General features: G+C 44.3%; 1 protein-coding gene across 1 annotated transcript in view; it reads right to left on the minus strand.

Moving 5' to 3' along the window:
* Abca1 (ATP binding cassette subfamily A member 1) overlaps nt 1-21,767 on the minus strand; it is a 119,985-nt gene that overhangs the window by 53,972 nt on the left and 44,246 nt on the right. Inside the window, exons 6-8 of the mRNA XM_021201044.2 lie at nt 15,057-15,178; nt 12,852-13,028; nt 1,703-1,795 (exon numbers count right to left, since the gene is read on the minus strand). Of these exons, the coding sequence (XP_021056703.1) occupies nt 1,703-1,795; nt 12,852-13,028; nt 15,057-15,178 (392 nt within the window). The remainder of the gene's footprint in view (nt 1-1,702; nt 1,796-12,851; nt 13,029-15,056; nt 15,179-21,767) is intronic.

The raw sequence follows: 21,767 nt of genomic DNA on the forward strand, positions 1-21,767 counted from the left end.
GCCTTCCTTCCTCCACTGTGGTGCTGGGACCTGCAGTATCTTATTATCCCTTGCTATCCCCATCTGGTGGCTCCCCCTAGCACTTGCCTTCGAACATAGCAACTAACTTTCTTTCTAAACATGGACCAAGTAAATGCATTTGTTGATTGTTACTCGGAGAGAGCATTGAGTGAGATGTGACCAAAGTGGCTTGAGGGTGATCTGTTGGGGGAAGCGGGTGTCCATCACTGCTGCAGGAACACGAGTAAGCAGGTTGCAAGAGACAGTCAAGAAAAATGTACACAGTACACCGCTGGAGGATTTCCACCCATTCAGTCACAGGGCACAGCAAAGGCTTTGTAATTATTTTCTTTTAGCTCAGAATAAAAGCAGGTCCAACGACAAAAGAGAAACTTGCTGCAACAAACCCTGAATTTACAGGTACCCCAGCACCACCACTCAACCACCTGGCCACTACTACACCCACTTGGCTTTCTCCAGGAGTGAGCAGCAGAGAATGAGACAAGGAGGGGACCCTCCAGAGCAGTGTCAACGCACACGGCCCTATGGGAATAGACAGGGCACTTTCTCTTCTGCCCTTTGGCAGAACCCCAACTGGTCCAGTTTCTTGGCCTATCCAAAGGTCACTCACCCTCCCTAACAGAGGAACCAATAACAGGCTGACAAAGTCTTCTCCTAAGGTGTGTGTGTGTGGGGGGGGGGGTAGTATGAGAGCAAAGTCCCTCTGTCAAAGATGGCTGAGCAGAGTTACAATAAATGGGAGGGAGGGAGGGAGGGAGGGAGGAAGGAAGGAAGGAAGGAAGGAAGGAAGGAAGGAAGGAAGGAAGGAAGCACAGTGATGTATTGTGCTTGGTCTCAGGGTTTTCTAAACGTTCCAGGTGCGCTGCTTGTTCACTGACGAATGTGAACTACTTTTATTGTCAGGAAACAAGGTAACTTTTTGATTTTTCAGAAGGGAAAAAAAGATGATACAAGCCTAGAAAATGAGCTAAAGGCTCAGTTAAAAATCAGGCTGGGCCAAGTCTGAGAAACTTTCCCCCTGAGGATTACTGTATTCCAGTGTCCTGAGCACTGCCTTGAGTTCCACCCCTGACCAATGGGACACACAGTGGTGGGATCCACGGGCAAGGTGAACTGTGATGTCGGGACAAGGTCCACTCTGTCACATGGGACAACATGTAGACCCAAAGGCCAAATCAGCTCAGCATTCCCTAGGAACCAAATTCCCAATGCTGCGCCTCAGAGACCAGATTTCCCAAGGCAAACGGCATGGTGAGGAAAGCCACAGAATTCCTGTCGGCTAGCAGAGGCGGATTCTGATGCAATGGCTGAATGGATGGCCTTGCTGTTGAAGAAGCAACATAAAGAAGTTGCTGTCAAAGTCAGCGCACAGGGGAGGGGGTGGGGTGAGGGACAGTCCTTTTCACAAATGTGCATGGGGCAGAAGGAGCTCTCAGAGAAAGGTCTAGACTAAACATGGGGTCCTGAGCCACTAATTATCTCTGCAACATTGATGTATTTTAGTTTCTTCCTCTCCAATGGAGATCATACCTGATACATTTTTAAATTACTTGTGCTTCCAAATTTTAGTTTGACGCAGCAGGTGATATTTAAAGTACAAGAGCCCTGTTGCCAGAACTCAGAACCAAAGAAAATGACAGTGGATAGTCTGTCCACTGTGGCTTAAAAAAATACAACTTACCTCTTGGGCCAGGTCCCCCAAGCTGTCAAGCAACACTGTGGTGGCTTCGGCCAGATGCTGGGTCGGGAGATGAGATGTGGAGTTTAGTTTTGTCTAGAGAGAAGGAGAAAAAAAAATCTTAGTGTATGAGCTCACATGCAGGCTTAAAATCTCTACATAGAAAATAAATAAATCAAAACAATTCCTAATAAAGATTAAATTTAAGAAAGAAGTAACCAACTTCTAGCCAAAATAAATAAAGAACACTAGACAATTACTCTAACTGCATGCCTGTGTGTTTCTTTTCTTCAGATAAGGATTTCTCCTTCATGATGGTTATAGGAGTGCAAATTCAAGGCTAGTGAACAGACAACATATACAAGTATCTTATGTGGTACACACAGGTAGGCACAGGTGTGTGTGTGTGTGTCTGTGTCTGTGTCTGTGTCTCTGTCCATGCACATGTGTGTGCATGTGTGTTCAATAAAATTCTGACCAGAAATTCCCAACTCTATCTACAGTTCTACAAGACACATGGTTATAGGCATGGCCTGAGAAAAGAGTATGTGATGGTTCACAGTCAATCAGTCATTCAATAAAGTAAAAAAGAAAAGACAAAATTCAGTGATAACCGAAGTGAGAGAACAATTCTCCTTTAGTTCTGTTGAGTCAGCAGATTTTTGCTATTTTTTTTTTAAATACTGGAGATGTAACATAGAACACTGTTTTTGTGTCTAGTGTTACTCACCAGCTTGTATTTATTTACATATTTAGTTGATATAATACATAACTTAGCTGCACAGTAAACTAGAGAAAATAATTAATTAGACCCAAAGGAAAGAGAGATTACAATAGAAAACCTAAGTAGAGGGGAACAGGGGGAGGGCAGCTGGGACAAAACCCCCACAGGCTGTGTAACCAGAATTGCTGTAGAAGGAATTCCATCTTCAGTTCCACAATTAGGAAGGATAAGGAAGAAACTCTCCAGAGGGAAGGCAGCCCTTCCTAGTGTTTTCACGGGTTCTGTTTTGTTTTATTCAGTAGTTTATCAAACACCTTGAGAATTTTAGATGGTTTTGACAGCAATTATCATGTCAAAGATTGCTGTGAGACCGGAACAGAGAAGTGGCCAGGACTAACATAAGGAACAGCCTCAGAGATGTTTTCTATTTGTACGTTCTTTTTTTTTATTACTGGATATTTTCTTTATTTGCATTTCAAATGTTACCCCCTTGCCTGGTTTCCCCTAACCCAGAAGCCCTCTATCCTCTCCCCCTCCCCCTGCTTCTATGTGGGTGCTCCTCCACCCACCCACCCACTCCCACCTCCCCGCCCTCGATTCCCCTACAATGGGGCATCTATCAAGCCTTCATAGGACCAAGGACCTCTTCTCCCACTGATGCCCACAAGGCCATCATCTGCTACATATGTTGGGAGCTCTGGGGGTCTGGCTGGTTGATATTGTTGTTCTTCCTGTGGGGTTGAAAACCCTTCAGCTCCTTCAGTCCTTTTTCTAACTCCTCCATTGGGTACCCCACACTCAATCCAATGGTTGGCTGTGAGCATCTGCCTCTGTATTTGTAAGGCTTTGGCAGGACCTCTCAAGAGACAGCTACATCAGGCTCCGTTCAGCAAGCATGTCTTTGCATCCACAATAGTGTCTGGGTTTGGAGACTGCATATGGGATGGATCCCCAGGTGGGGCAGTTTCTGGATGGCTTTTCCTTCAGTCTCTGCTCCACACTTTGTTTCCATATTTGCTCCCGTGAGTATTTTGTTCCCCTTTCTAAGAAGGATCAAAGCATCCACACTTTAGCTTCCTTCTTTAGCTTCATGTGGTCTGTGAAGTGTACCTTGGGTGTTCTGAGTTTTGGGGCTAATATCCACTTATCAGTGAGTGCATACCATGTGTGTTCTTTTGTGATCGGGTTAATGCAAATCAAAACAACCCTGAGATTCTACCTCAAACCAGTCAGAATGGCCAAGATCCAAAACTTATGTGACAGCAGATACTGGCGAAGATGTGGAGAAAGAAGAACACTCCTCCCTTGTTGGTGGGATTGCAAGCTGGTACAACCACTTTGGAAATCAGTCTGGTGGCTCCTCAGAAAAATGGACATAGTACCTGAAGACCCAGCTCTACCAGTCCTGGGCACTCCTGGGCATATACCCAAAAGATTCTTCAACATACAACAAGGACACATGCTCCAGAGAACAAAACAAAATTTCCAGAGTCAGAAATGTAGGTGGATGCATTTCTCTTTTGAAGCCTACAGAACCCTAGGCAAGACATTGCACCCCCCAGCAACCCCCCCCCCCATACCTCCATAACCTCAGCTATTCTGCTGAAGAAAGGCAGTGCTCGGTGCATCGCAGAGTTTCATCAGCACTGGACTGCAAGATGCCTACGAAGTGCTTTGAGTAGAGCCTGCCACTCGGTAAGTTTCAGGAGCAAAAACGGTTTCATCTCCCACTTCTTTCCTTCCTTCAAAGTAGCTCCCCAGTGCTCAGGAGGACAAGCATCCTGCCTCTGTACCTTGCCCTGTGCCAGGCAGGTCTACAAGACACCGAATACCTGAGATAGTCTACCCTGTTAATACAGTGAGCACTGAGTCCTATTCAGCTTCTCCATCTGAATAAATTTGCATCTTCCTAAGTAGTGACTGGCCCTCGATCTGGTTTTTAATTTAGACAGTTTAGAGTAAGCTTATTCTCCTTGTTTTTCCGCAATTCAAAGACCGTTGGTATGAACCTTGCACCCCTTTGAGCATAACTAGCCTTATACGCAAGGACAAGAACCTGGTGACCTCTACCGTGAATACTGGAGCTTTGAAAAGCAATGTCTTATGAGATGATTTGACGGTCAATGGTCGAAAGTCTAAGTCTGTTGGCTTAATTGAGGCATTGGGGTCTTAGCCTCTTATTGGCTAAACCATCGCTTGTAATATGGTATGGCAGTCAATGTCACCGTGAAGGTCAGGGCTGGTGAGATGAGGAAGGTGCCTCCTGCCAAGTGTGCTCGACCTGAATCTGACCTCCATGGTGGAAGGAGAGAACTAATGTGCACAAATAGCAGCTAGCACTTAGTAGAAAGCAGTTACACATGCATCGACGTTGATTGCTCTCCAAACACATGGGACTTCCTGAGAAAGAATGGGGCAGCTCAGCGTGAACCCATGCAAGCCCATACCAAGTGCTGCTGTTGACAGTGTTTAAATATATTTAGTGTAATGCTTAAAAAACATGCAACTCCAGAATCAGGGTTGCCGTTGGGCAATAGACAGGGTTACACAGGTAACCTGTATCTACGTGGTATCTACGATGGTTTAATTTGTGACTACAATCTGCAGTAAAGGTGGCCGAGTGAGGACAGCAGCCCACAGGGGTTGTTTCTGTCATTCTGGGTTTATATATATATATATGACATGTTTTCCAATTTTCTCTGTAATGCAATACAACTACAATAAAGGGGGAAGGGTGGCTGAGTGGACATGAAGGAGTGAGCACATGTCACATCTTATAGGCAGCTCATGCCTTTGAACATTGCTAGGATCTTGCAGGATGCAGAGATGTCATTGGTAGCATCATAGCTCAGGAGTAACTGAGGCCGTGAAACTTGAACATGGAATGCCATCCACACCGGCAACTCACTGTGCCCTCCTGCTCATACCCCCTCGGCCAAGGCAGAGTTTGCCACAACACTGCTCCACAAAGCTCTGCCAATGAACCTGCTCAGTAAGGCACAGCTCAGAATTCCTGTTTTTCTCCTGACTGAAAACATTTTCTTGACTGTGAATTCAAATTAAGTCCCTATTGTCCACAGGAAGAAAAGTATTTTCCTGCACAGAGTAAAGAAAGGAGTATAGAGGAAAAAATACTTAGTTAAGGACTGTGCCTTCTGTATTTAGCTCAACAGGAATCCGTGCATTGTCTGATATATTTAGATCATAACTAAGTACTGTAATATCATAGAATACAAATTCTTACCTTATTACTCAAAGACTTCCACCCATTTTCTGTAACATGTATACACTGTATCAGAACAGTATTTCCTAAAAGCTCCCAAATAACAAAGGCTATTCTGTCCCCATCCTCCCAGAGACTCTCCTTACTGGCTTAATAGTTACTCTGTGAAAGACTGAAACACTTTAAAGGTCGACAACCTAGCAATATCCACTTGGCTTTCATTTCTGAGCTGGTATTTTACTCAATATAGGGCCTTGCATATGTGTTAGCATATCTCAGTAGATGTTTCCAGAAGAAAAGCGTAAAGGGAGGGAGACACATCTTAGAGGGAAGAAATAAGCCAGTGTAATCCTGCCTCAGAAGCTAAGCAAATCCCTGGAAGTGCTGTCTTACATGCCCCTCCTCAAGTCTCCTCACTGGAACCTGCCATGGCTGCCCTTGGTCTGAATGACATTCAGTGCTCTGTCATGAATCACACAAGTCTGCCTGGATAGACTTTGTCCTCTTCCCCAGCATCACATCACATCTCAGCTCCTCCCATCAATGTCCCCCATCAGTACATCCAACCAGCCCTATTCCCCTAAACATCACACTCTCTTCCTCTTCCCCTCAAGACTCTGCACATACCATGTTTTCTTTCAGTAACATTTCTTATTTTTATTAACATCCATTATTTAGGCCTCTAAATAGAATTTTGTGTGCCTCTTTGTAAATGCATTTTACACAATGATCTCCGGCACATGCCCGACTCCTCTTTTAAGTTCTGTGCTGTGGCAGCGGTCTTTAATCCCAACATTCAGGTCTGAAGCATGAGGACCACAAGGTCAAGGCTGACCTGGACTGTCTATGAAGATGCTATCATAAGAACAACAAAGGCTACCTTCCCCTAAACCACTCCCAAAGCAGATGGAGCTCTAACTCCGCACTTACTTTGCCCGAGATTAAGGATTAATAAGCTTTAAATCTTGAGGCCTGAGCGATCCCACTCACTGCTCATCCAGAGGTCCTGATGCTGGGTTTGGGTCCCAACACCTACATGGCAACTCAGAAGCCTGTGTAACCCCAGTCCCAGGGGATCCAATACCCTTGCCTGGCCTTTATGGCACCAGGCATGCACATGGTCCACACGAAGACATAAACGTAAAACACCCATACACACAAAATAAAGTAAAAAATAAAATTTGGGAAAAAAAAAAAGCTTTAAACTGAAAACAAGTCAGTGATGTACCACGGGCAAGGATTACCTAACCAGTCAGTCTCTAATAGTTCCATGATATTTATGGCCATCCCACTCAGAATGTGCCCAACCCAATGGAGTCTAATTTTTCCATGACAACAAAGCTTTCCTTTGAGGAACATTTTAATATTTTTATTAAAACAGGGAATGATTGACCTCATGTCTAAAGAAGGCATTAACATATAAAAATAAGTTAAATATTTAGTTTTATATTAAATGTGTTTCATACATTAAAATGTTTCATGTTTATGGTGCTTCTAAATATAGTTCAATACACTTATTAGCATAATTTAGAAAAAAAACAAGCCTTTACCTTAAAAGCCACAGCATTTCTCCAGAGCAAACATAGTATAATTAAGGTACACGTGTTTGGGCAAACAGAGTTGAACAGTCATATTATTAGCAAAATAATACTATATTCACCAATTTATCCCTCAGTTTGTGCAGATGAGCACAGAGCCTGAGAGTAAATCCTCACAGCATGTCACTACACCACATACCAAATGATAAGAGCCACCGTTGCTTAGAGACAAAGGCATGCCGTGCAAACAGCTAGACAGTAAAGCCAAATGAAGTTCGTGAAATACTTTCCACAAATGTTCGAGTCTTGCAGGCAAAAGGAGAGGAAAAGCAACAATTCCTCCCTGAAAACCTGCATAAAAATTCTCCTCTACAAAAACCTACATAAAAGCTGTAAGCCACGTGACATGCCAAAGTACTGAACCCTTAAAAATCCTAAGCAGAGCTGAGGAGATTGCTTAGTGGTTAAAGTGCTTGTGACAGAAGCATGAGAACTAGAGTTCAGATCCCAGAACCCACACAAATATCATCACACAAATATCAGGTGGGCGTGGCAGCCTGCCTGTACCCCTAGCCTTGGAAGGGAGAGATAAGGCCCCCCACAAAGCAAGCTGTCTAATGAGACAAATCATACCGACCCTTCTTCACCGAATAAAGTGCAGAAGAATGACTACCAGCATCTATTTCTGACTTCCATGCACACATATGTATGCCTACACATATACACATGTACTCACCTTGATACAAATATGTATGCATGCCTGCACGCGCATGCGCACGTACACACACACACACACACACACACACACACACACACAGAGCAAATAGGAAAAAGGTGACCAAGCAGAAGATAATATCAAGCCCCATGTGTCCTTTGAGTCTTTGCCTATAGAAATTAAGAACAAGCCCAGACCTTTCAGATAAGGCAACTCCATTCACCCATTACTCATTTGCACCTTGGAGAGAAGACAGCCCAGCTGTTCAGTCACTGGTCTTCCAGAAACCACAGGCACCCTACTATAAGAACCAAGTTCTGCCCTGGTAGAAACACACAGCATGAATCACAAGACATTTGAAGAGACGGGATTCTCTCTTTTAGGCACACGGCATTCTTGGAGCTCAAGATGACCTAGTAAGTGCAGTCATGTGAGCAATATCCAAGGTGTTGCTGACATGAGATAAACCTGTGGACTTGCCTTCCACCTTGAGATTCAGACACCATTCCCACACTACTGAGATGACCGTGAGCCGGGACCAGAGCCCCTATCTATCTAGGGCAAGCATCACTTCACCCCAGAACCTGGAAAGAAGTCCTTAAACGTACTGCCTCCATCTTTTCTTTTCACTTCAATTTATTTATTTATTCACTTTACATCCTGCTGCCCCTCTTCCTCCCAGTCCCTCCCTCACAGAACCCCTCCCTCCATCTCCTCTTCCCATCTCCTCTGAAAGGGTGGAGGTTCCCCTGGTATCCCCCTGACCCCAGCATATCAAGTCTCAGCAGGGCTAGGCACATCCTCTCCCACAGAGGCCAGACAACATAGGGGAACAGAATCCACAGATGGCCTTTAAAGCTGGTCTTCAGAAGCTACTAGAATGAAAACTCCGCAGGCATCTCATCTGCCTTGCCCATGTGTGAACTTCAGCACCTAAACCAAGTACAACGTAGAGAGCAGACATCCAGTAAGTAGTTGGATTTTGTAGGATGGATGCTTCAAAGAGAGATGCTCTGCTTCCCATTGTTTACTCTGGGCATGAAATCCCTGGATAGGTTCCGTTTACCATGCAACAGACTCACTCTCAGAGCACGAGTGAGAGAAAAGCGGAGACCTGAAGAGAGACCAATAAAAGCCTAGGGCAATTAGAGAGCTTCTTAAAGAAATAACAAAGTAACTCTCCCATCCGAAGGTAGTTGTGGCAGGTGCAGAACGTCTAATGATGGCCACGCACTATGAATTCATGAACAATGGGACAAACATGCTTTGTAGAGGTAATTTGCTACATGGCCCTCAAAACAAGAATATCATCTTGAATTACCTGGATGGGCAGAGCTACTGAGCCCAGCCCTTAAAAGCACAGAACTTTTTCTGCCTGCTGACAGTGGCAAAAGTCAGAGATTTAAACCAGTTCCCGTGCTCAACAGAGAGGTATGTGAAAGGGATGAGAGACGCAACATTGCTTCTGAAAGCCCAAGACCCAGGCCCCTGGCTGAAGCCAGGACAGGAACTTCAGGCCTACAAATGGAAGGAACTGAACTCAGTCAAAATCCCAAAGGAGCTCAATGTATCTGTCTTCAGAGTCACAAACCAACCCAAACATTAGAACACCTTGACTTCAGCCTAGATGCATGTCTCCCATGGCATCCAGACTCCTAAGCTGCAGGACTCTATGGAGCTAATAACTGCATCTCATGTTAAACTCCTGTGCAGAAGCAAAAGAAAAAAACCAAAACAACCCAACAGCAAGGACCCCGACAACTAAAGCAAACCACTTGCTCTGCCCCACTTGCTCTGCCCAGCTAACTCTTCTGCGCCTTATCATGGCCTTTTCCTACAATGCAAAAGGAAGTGGAGCCTACGGTGGGGGATGCAGGCAGACATCCCCACATAGACTTCTGTCCTGTCCTCTCTCTGGGAAAGATGCAGAAAAGACCCAAAGAATAGTCCAGAGAAGGCGAAGGAAAAAATTACCTGCTCCACCTAGCCCACATGGACAGCCAAATCCTCCCTGCTGAGCAGTGACATAAGCCAAGTTGTTGCCAGGTGACCCAAAGCTCCCTGGTAAGGGTTATTATCTTAACAATACACTGTGTCTACTCAGGATTACCAGCATGTCCATGACCTCTGTTACATTTATCCTAGAGACAGACAGGGCACCATCAATCAATCTGCCCTTGTATTTACTGGAAAACCACCTTTTTGAGAACCTCAACTAAGTAGAGTTCCTAGAACAATTCTGACGTACAGCACTCTTTAGCAAGTGAGTTAGTCTGGAGGTTGGTGTGTATGTAGTTGGTGAGTTTTGTTTGGGGTTTATGGCCAGATCTAGACAAAAAAATACCATTATGCATTGAATATATTCTCCAGGATTGCTTTGTCTATTCTGCTTCTGATTCTTAACACTGAGCTACAAAATGAAACATCTGCCTTACCAGCACCTGTTTTTAGCATGCAATTTGTATTATTTATGTCAATTAAATCATCAGTTTCCATTTGTTGAGCATCTAGTATGTGCTGGCCTCTTGATATATCTACATAGAGATATTAAAAACAATCATAAATGATAAACTATATTATCTCCATATATGGTAAAAGAAAATGGAGGCTTGTAAGAGTCTAAGATATTTTTTCCAAAGTCAATGACATCTATAAAAAGCTGAGTCAATATTTGAACCCAGATCTCATTGACCTCAAATTATGGTCTTATAACTCTACCACACTGCCCCCATTTTATCCAGACATGATTACCCTAACCACCTAGAGGAGAACCAGGAGAAAGTCACAATATTTTTGGCTGAAAAACGGGGAAATACCCACACCCCAAATAATAACAATACAAAGGGAAAATATTTCAAAACATGATAAGACCTTTTTGGTACAGAAATGGCATACTAACAGAACAGTCTTCTCCCATGATACTGGGTCATCCTTCTGGCTGTTGTCCTCAAAGTTCTTGGCACAATTAACTGTCCATTGGCAACACACACACACACACACACACACACACACACTGACCATGACAAATTAAAATTTCATCAGAGTAGCATGAGAAAAAGTGTGCTTATTATAAACCAAGCATCAGTCCCAGTATTCCAATTAAAGCACTGCTTAATTCAGTAAGTAACATCACAGAATGTTTGAAAGACATTCCATCCCAGAGGCAGCTTCCAAAACATTTTCACATAGCACACTCACTATCATCTTCAAGGGCCCCCATGTTCTGACTTTATGAGCCGGATCCCAGCAGAAGCAAAGGGGCAGAAGCAGAGTTCCACTCTCTACACCCAGGAGACATGCAGGGGGTACACTGAAGCCATCTTAATTGACACTTGTTCATGAACCTACTAATCTACAAGGCCACAACAGGACAGGATGTCACCTGGCTGACAGGTTTGAAGGTATATTTCCATGGTGTTGGAAACCCTCCCAAAGGGGAGGATTTTTCAAGTCAGAAATCTGAGCTGTTAACAGAGAGATGATGAAGGCCATGGTGGCACTCTGCTTTGAAAGCAGTTCAGATACTCCGCGGGAGGGAGGATTTATTGGGCTGTAAACACTACAGGTGTTCAGTGAGTAAACGGAAATGAAATCGAATAAATGGGCACCAGAATCAGTTACTGTCTCTTCTTAAATAACTCATATTTCCTAAACGTGGAGTGGAGGCTAAGTGTTACCTCTGCATCTTATAGTGAGGCAAAGCAATCCCCAAACACAATTTCACATCACACCTTTCATGCCATTTGTAAGGACCTTGACCCTTTGTGTCTCACAAAACGTCAAGTGCAGAGGTCGGCAGTACTACACTTATCTAACCATGTAGCGCTGTTGCTCAGACCACTACAAACATCTCCAATCAATACGTCTCACTTGAAACTACAGTGATAAAATTAATAACCAATGGACTCACAGAACACCAAAGCAAGCCGTTGGTAGCTTTAGAAACCTGAAACATAATTAATTGCTTTAGGAGTAAGCAAACATTAGGCTGGGCACAAAAATTGGCGTGTGTACACTCCACAGAAGCACCTGGAGGAAGCTTGTCCGTTTGCTACCCCCTACTCTTCCCACAACAGCTGCAGAGTTGAAACCTGTGCAAGAACTTCTCCAGGGTCAGTTCAGAGAGTCTACTATGAGATGTTTCTAAAACCCACATGATCTAGGCTCAGAATGCTGATGGAAACTGGCCATCTTAGGACCACTTAGGTTCCCTTTCCTGAAAGTCAGCTTCACAAAGTTCGACATGATTACAGCATCATCTTGGTATAATGAAGAACACGTGTCTTCAGAGAACCTACTGACACAACAGCTCTCCCTGGTACACAGAAACACAGAGTGCTGGCTACTGAAGATGCTACTGGAGTCATTTTGACAAAGATCTCAGAAAACTCACTGTCTCTATTGTAGAACTTCTATAACCAACCCTGATAATCCAAACACCAAGGCTCACTTGCATTCCTCGGTTATGGCTTGTTTTGTATGTCTTTCTAATACGCTTTTGTCAGTGTATGAGCTAATTATTTTTATGCAGTCTTACCCAATCCCAATATTTTACTAACTAACACAATCTCCCTCTTCAACTGGTTTTAAAAACAGGAATAAGTAGCCATCTCCCCATTAATCATTTCAATATATTTTCTTAAATCTGTTGGGGGGGGGCAATCTTTCTTCAAATGGACTCTTCCTCAGAAATATAATATTTTAAAGAAAAACATGAAAGATGGGTCTTTTCTAGTTGAAACCGGCACCAGAGACCTTGAGCCTGGACTCAGCCACACCCAGAACATTTTTCTCCAAGTCACCCTTGGGAAATGGACTGAAATTTGAAAGAACACCCAGAGTATGACTGGGCTAAATTATATCATCAAGTTCCAGCCAGCCCCAAGTTTCTACAAAAACAAGACATGCAGTCCAGGAAAAAGATTTCACATTCTAAAACCTTCAGCACTCACCACAACTGGCTTCAGGATGTCCATGTTGTAGCGCAGCACTCTCTCGGCTGCATCGAGCTTCCTCCTCGGTAGACCACAGAGGGCAGAGACTTCCGCATCACCAAGCTGAATGATGTCTTCGAATTTTGATCCATTACACAGACTGGCCAAGTGTAACTGGTAGCCTTGCAAAAATACCTGGAAGGGTTGAATGTGAACAGAGACGTGAAAAAATTATCAGGATGGAAAGCTGGCTCCCAGGTGCTTTGAGGGGAGTGTAATCTCAGGACAGCTCAGAAGAGCTGAAGCCAAGCCCCTCTACAGTCACCCCGTGAGGGAAAGAACCTTGGGATGAACCAGATGCAGTCGGCCATGTTCCAACATTGTGTGCTGACTCAATACATCCCACTCTCTTGTCCCTCTAGCATAGGGAAATCCTTAAGGCAAGTCTTTTTCTCAACGCGACTGGAACGCATGACTCAGCTAATGGAAACCCAGAGTCTAAAGCCCTGGAACTCTGAGAGGAAGGTTTTGCTAACTCTTCCGGAATGTATTGACATTGGACACTGAAATTAGGCTGCCTCATGGAAACAAGACCATGAATCTGTAGGTTTAGATACTTGACAAACACATAAAGCTATGTTTAAGGAATGTCAGAATTGGGAATGTTTTGTTTTTCTTGCCCCCAAGAAGAATACGGGAAAGTGGGCCTCTATCAACTCAACGGTAAAGCACTTCTAAGTCACCCTTACCTGTTCTTCATAGCGAACTCCAGGAATCCTCTCTTTGGCCATACGCTGATACCTAGCTATCCTTCCTAGATTTAAATAAGCAGCACTTTCTCATACCTGAGTCTCACTGTCCAGCAGAGAGAATCTCTGTAATAATATGGGGCTGCCTTGGCTTATGCAGCTTGTACCTGTATCTGTAGCCCTAGAACAGTATTTGTTGAATGGATGGCTTATTACAATATTACCAACCCCTCCATCAGCTTAACTGAACGCAGTCCATTCTGGTCACAGAGCAACCCTGTAGAGCAACCTGTCCGTAACCCTGTAGAGCATCACAAGGGACAAACCTTAAGCCTCTCAATACCCATGCAGTTTCGTAAACACTGAAGAGAATCTGCCCCACCATGCTGTCCACTCGACTGTCAGTGACTGCCAGATACTCAAGTACACTCCACGCTTACTCTTGCCTTAAGTCCTTGTCACCATGCTGTGGTGAAGAAACCCCAAGACCCTGAAACTCGAATTACCATGCAAAGACCTTCCCTGGATGCCTCTTAGTTTAAACCGATGGCATGCAACAGATATGAAATTGGCAGGGGGCAATGGAAATTATGCTAAACGAGATGATTTTGAAAGTCTGCTGCCTCTGGCCCACCTCCCAACCACACAATTGGTAAACACAAGGCATATTTTCCCAGTTTCATAAGAGCATGCAGTAAGCACATTTTTTTTTCCTAACTTGAAAAATTCTCAGCCATGTGAAGCAAAGATCTCTTCAAGCATCAGCCCCGCCCACGACTTCTGCTTACTGTAAAGCCAAGCCAGTAGAGAGCCAAAAGGCTGCCTGTGGGGCCAATTCTCCTTTCTGCCAGAGAATAAAGTGAAGAAAAAGCTTTCAGGGGAACAACGTATAGCCATGCACTCGGCCCAGGAGTGATGCAAAAATAAATGATAGCAATGAAGTTCTCTAGGACCCTAAGATGCAGAGCCTTCGTAAACACTAATATTACACACACTTAAAAGTTGATCAAACGTCTCTTTATGCAGCTTCCCTGCCTCTAAAAAGCAGTAAGTGCTTCATTAAATCTTTTGTGATAGATTCCAGTTTAAGAATCTACATCTCTGGCTTTTATTTCAGAACTACATTTAAAAAAAAAAAAAAAAAGGCTTCTTAATTCACCTTAACAGAAAATATAACCCCTTTAGGGGGAAGTCATTACAATGCCAAAGGACAGACACAGAAATCAACTTCCTTTCAGCATACTGGCCCTGATGCTGGGTGACACATCCCACTTGCTGTGGGGTTTGTCTATGGCAACCAGAGTCGCCAGTCAAATGAGATGAAACTATACTTCTGAGATGAAACTAAACTTCTGAGGCCTGACCATTTCCTTCACAGCTTTTTCAAAGGCAAGGGTTTTTCTTCCTTTCTTTCCAGGGCCTCCAACAGGGTAATAGTGAGGCCCCACTGATTTAGCTGAAGGTAGTAGCTTACCTTCTGGAGGCCAACATTCGCCTGCAGCAGGCTGTCCACAGTAGATCTTGGAAGGGACAAATTGTGCTGCAGGAATCCAGAGAATGTTTCATTGTCCACCAGGAAATCCTGGAGCTTCAAATCTATCGGAAAATTATGTTTTGTTTATAGTTAATAACTTGAAAAGAAAAAGAAAGGAAGAAAAGAAAAGACTCAACCGCTACGGGGACGGTGGAGAATAGAATATTGATTGCTTCATTTTAAACGGATGGGTGACCACTGGCTTCTGGCTTATGTACACCGAGAAGTGAGTTTCAGGAGCTCCGTCTCACTGGCAAAGACATGAAAAGATTGCTTTCTGATGACATGTTGAGCCACACTCAGTGTGGGCTCCCACAGGCCAACAGCACGGTGGTGTTGCTACACACATGGTCTTTCCTTGTTAGCCGATTGAAAAACCAACCCTTTAAAATGACCTCATCCATCCTACCTGAGGTTTGTGACATGAGCCCTGCTGCTCCTGACTCCTCAGTGCCGCCTCACGTAGCTAGAACTGAAAATACTGAGTGCCTTACTTCCATAAGCCACAGGGGCTAATCTCCCAGATCAGCAGGCAATGGCTCTCTAACATTTCTGTGGACCAGAACCGCTTGATGGGTTGCCTCAGCTAGATGGCGGGACAGCAGCCTCAGAGCATCTGCTTCTGCCTGCTAGGGCTGCAGCAGCTGCATGTCTAACAAGCTCCCAGGCGGTGCTGATGCTGCCAGCCTGAGACCACACTTCCAAGAATCACAGGGGAGTCCTGTGAGCGTATCCAGGTGTGTAAATAGACATGGTCTCTTCTTGATTTCAGAACAAAACCTGGGATTTCAGAACTATAAAGTCCACTTCCTCCAAACACTGAGAAAACTATGTAAACATATGTTTGAAATCCCACCCTTTACTAAATGCAGTGACCGCTAAAGGCTGCAGTGACCGCTAAAGTCATGCTGACTCCCATTAAACGATCAGCTCTCTCAGTCCATCGAGAAAAGGCTGCAGTCCAGTGGCATGACATAGAAAACAGCACTGGCCAAGAATTCAGAACGTTGGTCTCTGGCTGGAGGCCAGGTATGATAGTACCACTTAAATTTCATCTCTTAGCACCTTTCTGAGCCTTGGGCCCCATCATCTGCAAAGCAAGAGGATTCTGAGCAGATGCTGAGTGGGAGCCTGCCTCAAACACCAACCATTTCCCTGTCTTATTTTATTGACTATTTCATCTTTCTTCTTCCTTACCCCTTTAAACTTCTAAAAACCCAAATTCTTTTTTGAAATTAAAACAAGCCAACAACCCACCCACCCCCCACCCCCCAAAAAACAACAAACAAAAACCAAGCTCATCTGTGATCAAATGGCTGACCACTAGAGGGCACACGTTACAAACTCAAATCAATTACCCGAAGAGGGGTTCCATCTGAACACAAGACTGCAGTGGGCATGAATGAAACAGTTTCTCTTGGGATCTAAAAGGGCCTCCCTTCGTGGAGACACACAGCCCAAGCAGATTCTTAATAGATACGAATGATCCAGGCCTCTTCAGCATTGAGCAAACTTCAGGATTTTGAATGGAGCAGATAAACAGTCACTCTTCACAACTCCTGTGTAGTTTAATCCTAGGGTTCCTCACAATATCCCAAAGCTGATCTAAGGCCTGTCAATGTCCCTCCTTGAAATCAGCACTCAGCCATCTGTCATCTGCTTGGTGTTTCCATCGTACAAGGCCCCGCGCACTGGTATCACTGAGCCCAATTCTTTGAGTTGCCAGGCCCACAGAACACCTAAGACTCACTTATGAGGCACACAAAAACTAGTCTCTGGGTGTCTATCCCTTCAGATTAGAACCAGGGGTTCTAAGGTAGACCACTCACAAATCTTCATTTTAATGAGCAGCCTCCACATTTTCAATACAGCAGGTCTGGAAGCCATGTATTATGAAATGTTATTTTACTTAAGTATAGCCTGCATTCAACTCTAACTTATAAAAATACAGAATATGTCTTTTATCTTAGTGTTCCAAATACCTGGAACAAAGTCCGGTACAGAATTACTGCTCCAGCAATGACACCTGACTAAATGCTAGATGAGGTGACCAGAAAGACTGCAGAAGGATCTTTGAGATTAGCGGGTCCAGGAGGAGACCAAGGAGGGCAAGACCACCCATCCCTAGGCTATAGCCCAGGAGTAAATAAGAACCCTGACCACCATAAGTGTCTTTTCAAAGACAACAACATCTAGAACATCCCAGCATTCCCATGGTGGGGGTAAGGAGAAGGAAGTAAGACAGGCAGAGAGACTTCAGCTAAAGCTTGAGGTGAAAAGGCAGGCATGCTATAATAAGTTATGTATGTGCGTGTGCATAAGCACACATATACTGAAGTTTGTGTATCTACATAAATCTCAAAAGAAGGGGTGGAGAATAGATCATTCAATAGAGCAGTTTTTCAGTATGAGCAATGCCCTATAAAATATGTGTGAGCGCACGTACACACACACACACACACACACACACACACACACACACACACGCACACACACACCTCATACTGGGAATCCAAACCCTGGGCTCTGTATCCATGTATTTCCAAGTTTATTTGAGCTACTTAAACTTCCATGGCCTTACCTATAAAATGAGGATCAAAAGAGATCTCTGTGAACCCTTGATAGAACAGAAAAAAATAATCTATGACCTAACACTTGGATCAACCAGTTGAACACAAATTCCTCCTAAGCAAAGCCACAGCAGTACACAGCATTCTATGTAGGAACTTCAGAACAGCTCCTTCCTTCAGGGCAGCAGAAGTGTGGGCGGTTTGACCCAGACTGCACTCCGAATGGACCTAGGTCACCCAGCAACACTGTGGAGACCAGCAAATGTACTTAGCCTATTTATATGATGCTTCCGTTATGTCAACAGACTCTGCAGATGAAAACAGCTGGATGTGATCAAACACCAACTGCCCATCCCCTGGATGAAACACAGAAACCAAAGAGGCTGGTTAAACAGCCAACAGCCCTTGGCAGTGCATGAACATAATGTGGCAGATGCTGGGTGGGGACGATGCAGGGAAGGCCATAGAGACTTGGCTACAAACAACTTGCAGTCTGGTCACGTGGATATGCACACATTATCTTCTGCAGTCCTATCACTGCTGACAGCTGCAGTTCATACACACATAGGAAGGCAAAGGTGTGTGGTATGATGGCTCTCAAACTTGGATGCTGCTAGGCCCACTTGGGAGTTTTAAAAAAAATCCCAAAGCCCAGTCCACACCCCCAGCACAATGAACCAGAACTGCCAAGGACAGGAATTGGATCTTGGGAATTAAAAAAGAAAAAAAAAATCCAACCAGGTTTGATGTGGTGGTGCATACCTGTAATGTCAGTAGTCAGTAGGCAGAGGCAGTAGACTGCAAATTAGAGGCCAGCCTGGGCTACGGAGTAAGTTCCACACCCATGCTTACACAAGGAGTCTAAGCCTCAAAAACAAGGCAAAAAGAAGTGTGGGACCATAAAGCCCAAAATGTAATACTGTTTCTTGCTATAAATTAGCTGGGTGGCCATAAGATGCCACTATTCCTTAAAGTCCTGGGGATAAGAGACATATTCATACACTTGAGCAATGAGCAACTGGCTAGGGACAAATGCTTATTAAATGGTAATATATTAATTGTCACTAAAATGGCAGTCTTACTGCACTATATAGCAATGTGCAGGGAAAAAAAATGAGATCACAGATCTTCCCTCAAGGGATTTTCTTGGTTATCATGAAGAAGCAAACCAAGTACAGAAAGCGGAAGAAAGGATAAGAAATCCAGAGGAAGACAGAAGCAGTTAAAAGAGAATGAAATTCATCTACAAGAACATCGTGAGGGAAATCAGGCTCCAGAAAAGACTACAAATCAACCACACCTAGTATTTAGTGAGATGAAGACAATCCCTCTCATGATGGAAGGCTCCCAGAAAATCTGTACTCGTGGGACTATATACACAATAAATGCTCAACATATGTGCATGAGCAAAGAGATAGGACAAATTCCACAAAACCACAGACTTGAGGTATAGGAGAGGAAAGGGGGAAGAGAAAAAAGAAGTGATACGAAGACAGACCACAGTGGCTTTCTCCTTGTTGGTCTCTGTCTTCGGTATGCAGCTAGCTGTGTAGGAAACTGCAAAGAATGAACCAAGCCAGATGACTGATATAGTTAGTAATCTTGGGTGAAGCCACTGGATGGATGGATGGATGGATGGATGGATGGATGGATGAATGATGGGTAGATGGATACAAATGCATGAATGTAAAATGAGCTGATATGACCTGAGAAATGACCAATTTTGAAGAGGTAAATTCATCTGGCAGTAGGAAGGGGACAGACCAATCAGGACATGAATTTGAAACAGACTCGGTCAAGATGGCTACGGTATCCCTAAGCTGCATCCTTGGTTTCATGGCCCAAGTGAAGAGCTGCATCAGGTAAACAACAGCTGGAAGCACAGCAGGAATAAAGCAGAGAGAAGCTGAGTTAATTAGATGATGACACAGAGGTTGACACAGTGGTCCACACTTGTGGAAACAGGAGGATCACAGAGTCAAGGTCTCCTTGGTCCACAATATGAGTTTCAGGCAACCTAGTGAGAGAATGGCTGTGGGTGTGTCTCAGTGGTTTGGGTACTTACCCAACAGGCATGAAGTTCTGAGTTCCATTCCCAGTACCAGAAAGAATAAGTAAATAAGTAAGCAAACAAACAAACCCAACGGAAATGACAAGAGCATCTGCCCTTCTGGACCGACTGTGAGTCTTACATGAGAAAGGAACATGCCAGCCAGGGGAATCCCTGTGCCAAGTTACATGCTCCATACAGAACTAATCTGATCATGTTCAGGGACAGCTTCTCTCATAAGCTGAGCTGCTGTGTTCAAAATGGATAATAAGAGAGAGGTAACTTTGACAAGAACACTGAGATGCCAAATTCGTGGCCCCGTAATATGTGTCTGAGTGTGCACATGTGTGGGCACATATATTTATGAATATATTATGGATTTGTCTGGGTGGATAAAACTATTTTGCTTTTACTTTTCCACCTGCTATGAGGTGAAGAGAAGGTCAAGGCTCATTCAAGTGCCTATTCAGAACTTCGTACTATCTGGGGCTCTAAGGAGGCAGGAGGATTACAGTACAAAGCCAGCTGCAGCAACTCAACAACTCGTCTCACCAAAAAATGGGGGTGGGGAGACAGGTCAAGGGTAGAGTATTTTTCTAACATGTAGAAGCCCCAGGTTCAATCCCCAGTACTGCAAAAAAGAAAGAGAGAGAGGAGAAAGGAATATGGAGACATGGGGAAGAGAAAAAATAAATAAACCTAACATTTTACAGAGAATCAATGACAGGATCATATCTTCTGGCAACTGTGAGAATGGACACAGGTAGATGACCAGTAACAGACAAGTTATTCTAGATAAGACAAAGAACGCTCCGTGGGAAAGACAGTCACTCAGTTAATGCTAACCAAATGAGTTGACAGGGACCTGGTTTTTATTATCTGTGGAATGTGTGGTTGGAGAAAACATTCTCTGAAAAACTCTTTTCCATGTTTCTGAGAGGAACACAGGTCCAATTGATCCAGCACCAGAGACTCTTATCAGAAAGGCTGAACTCAAACACTTCCTATCTGAGCGACTATGAACCTCACCTGGCCCCTTTCTTTGTTCTCTCTTAGCCTCAGTTTCTTAGACATCAAATGGAGTTAGGGCCAACAAGAAGGCATAGCAAGACAGTACCTGCCACCAAGCCTGGCACCCCAATCTCAGTCCAGGAGACCCACGTGGGATGACCTCCACAAGTTGTCCTGTCCCTTCACACCCCGCCCACCTCATACACATACAAAATAAATAAAGTGTAGTAATGCTTTTAAAAGAATATGGAAATAGTAACATTCATAAGTTGATGTAGAAAGCAATGATTAAGAAGGTGAACAAGAGACTGCAGCTAGGAAGATGGCTCACTCAATAAAACACCTACTGGGCAAGCACAAGGAACTACGTTTCCACCCCCAACATCAAGGTCAAAAGTCATGAACCATGGAACACACACAGAGCTGGGGAGATGGACAAAGGCTGGAGGCTTGCTGGCCAGTTGGTGTATCCAAATTAGTGAGTTCCGTGTTCAGTGAGAGATCCTAAATTCAATACTGATGTCTACCCTCTAAAACGTGTACACACAACACACACACACACACACACACACACACACCACTTGCTCACTGTAGATCAAGAGCTGGTTATCTGGGAGTATTTACATGAGAAGTTGTGGTCCCAGTTAGAATGAGAACATCAGGGAAGCCAGAAAGCTATAGTCAACAAAAGGCCAAAGGAGTTTTCTCACTGCCAAACCAAGGTATCTGATCCGCCAAACCCAGCTTCCTGATTGGTTGGAGAGGCAGCAAACCGCCTGGCCTGCCATGTCCCTGGAGCTTTGGGCACAGTGAAGCAGGGCAAAGGGGAGGAGAGAGGGAAAACAAAATAAAAGGCTGGTGTCTAAAAAGAGCAAACAGATGAGATGCATCTGTGGGCTGGGACAGAGTGAGACACAATCCTGGGTTTCTCGCTATTCATCTGGGTCACGTCTCTACAGCCAAGCTAAGGAAACACAGCACAGGCGGACAGAGGTTAGAGAGGAGCCCTAACTCGGGGGG

This window comes from Mus pahari, chromosome 6 (assembly GCF_900095145.1).
Source record: "Mus pahari chromosome 6, PAHARI_EIJ_v1.1, whole genome shotgun sequence".
Taxonomy (NCBI): domain Eukaryota; kingdom Metazoa; phylum Chordata; class Mammalia; order Rodentia; family Muridae; genus Mus; species Mus pahari.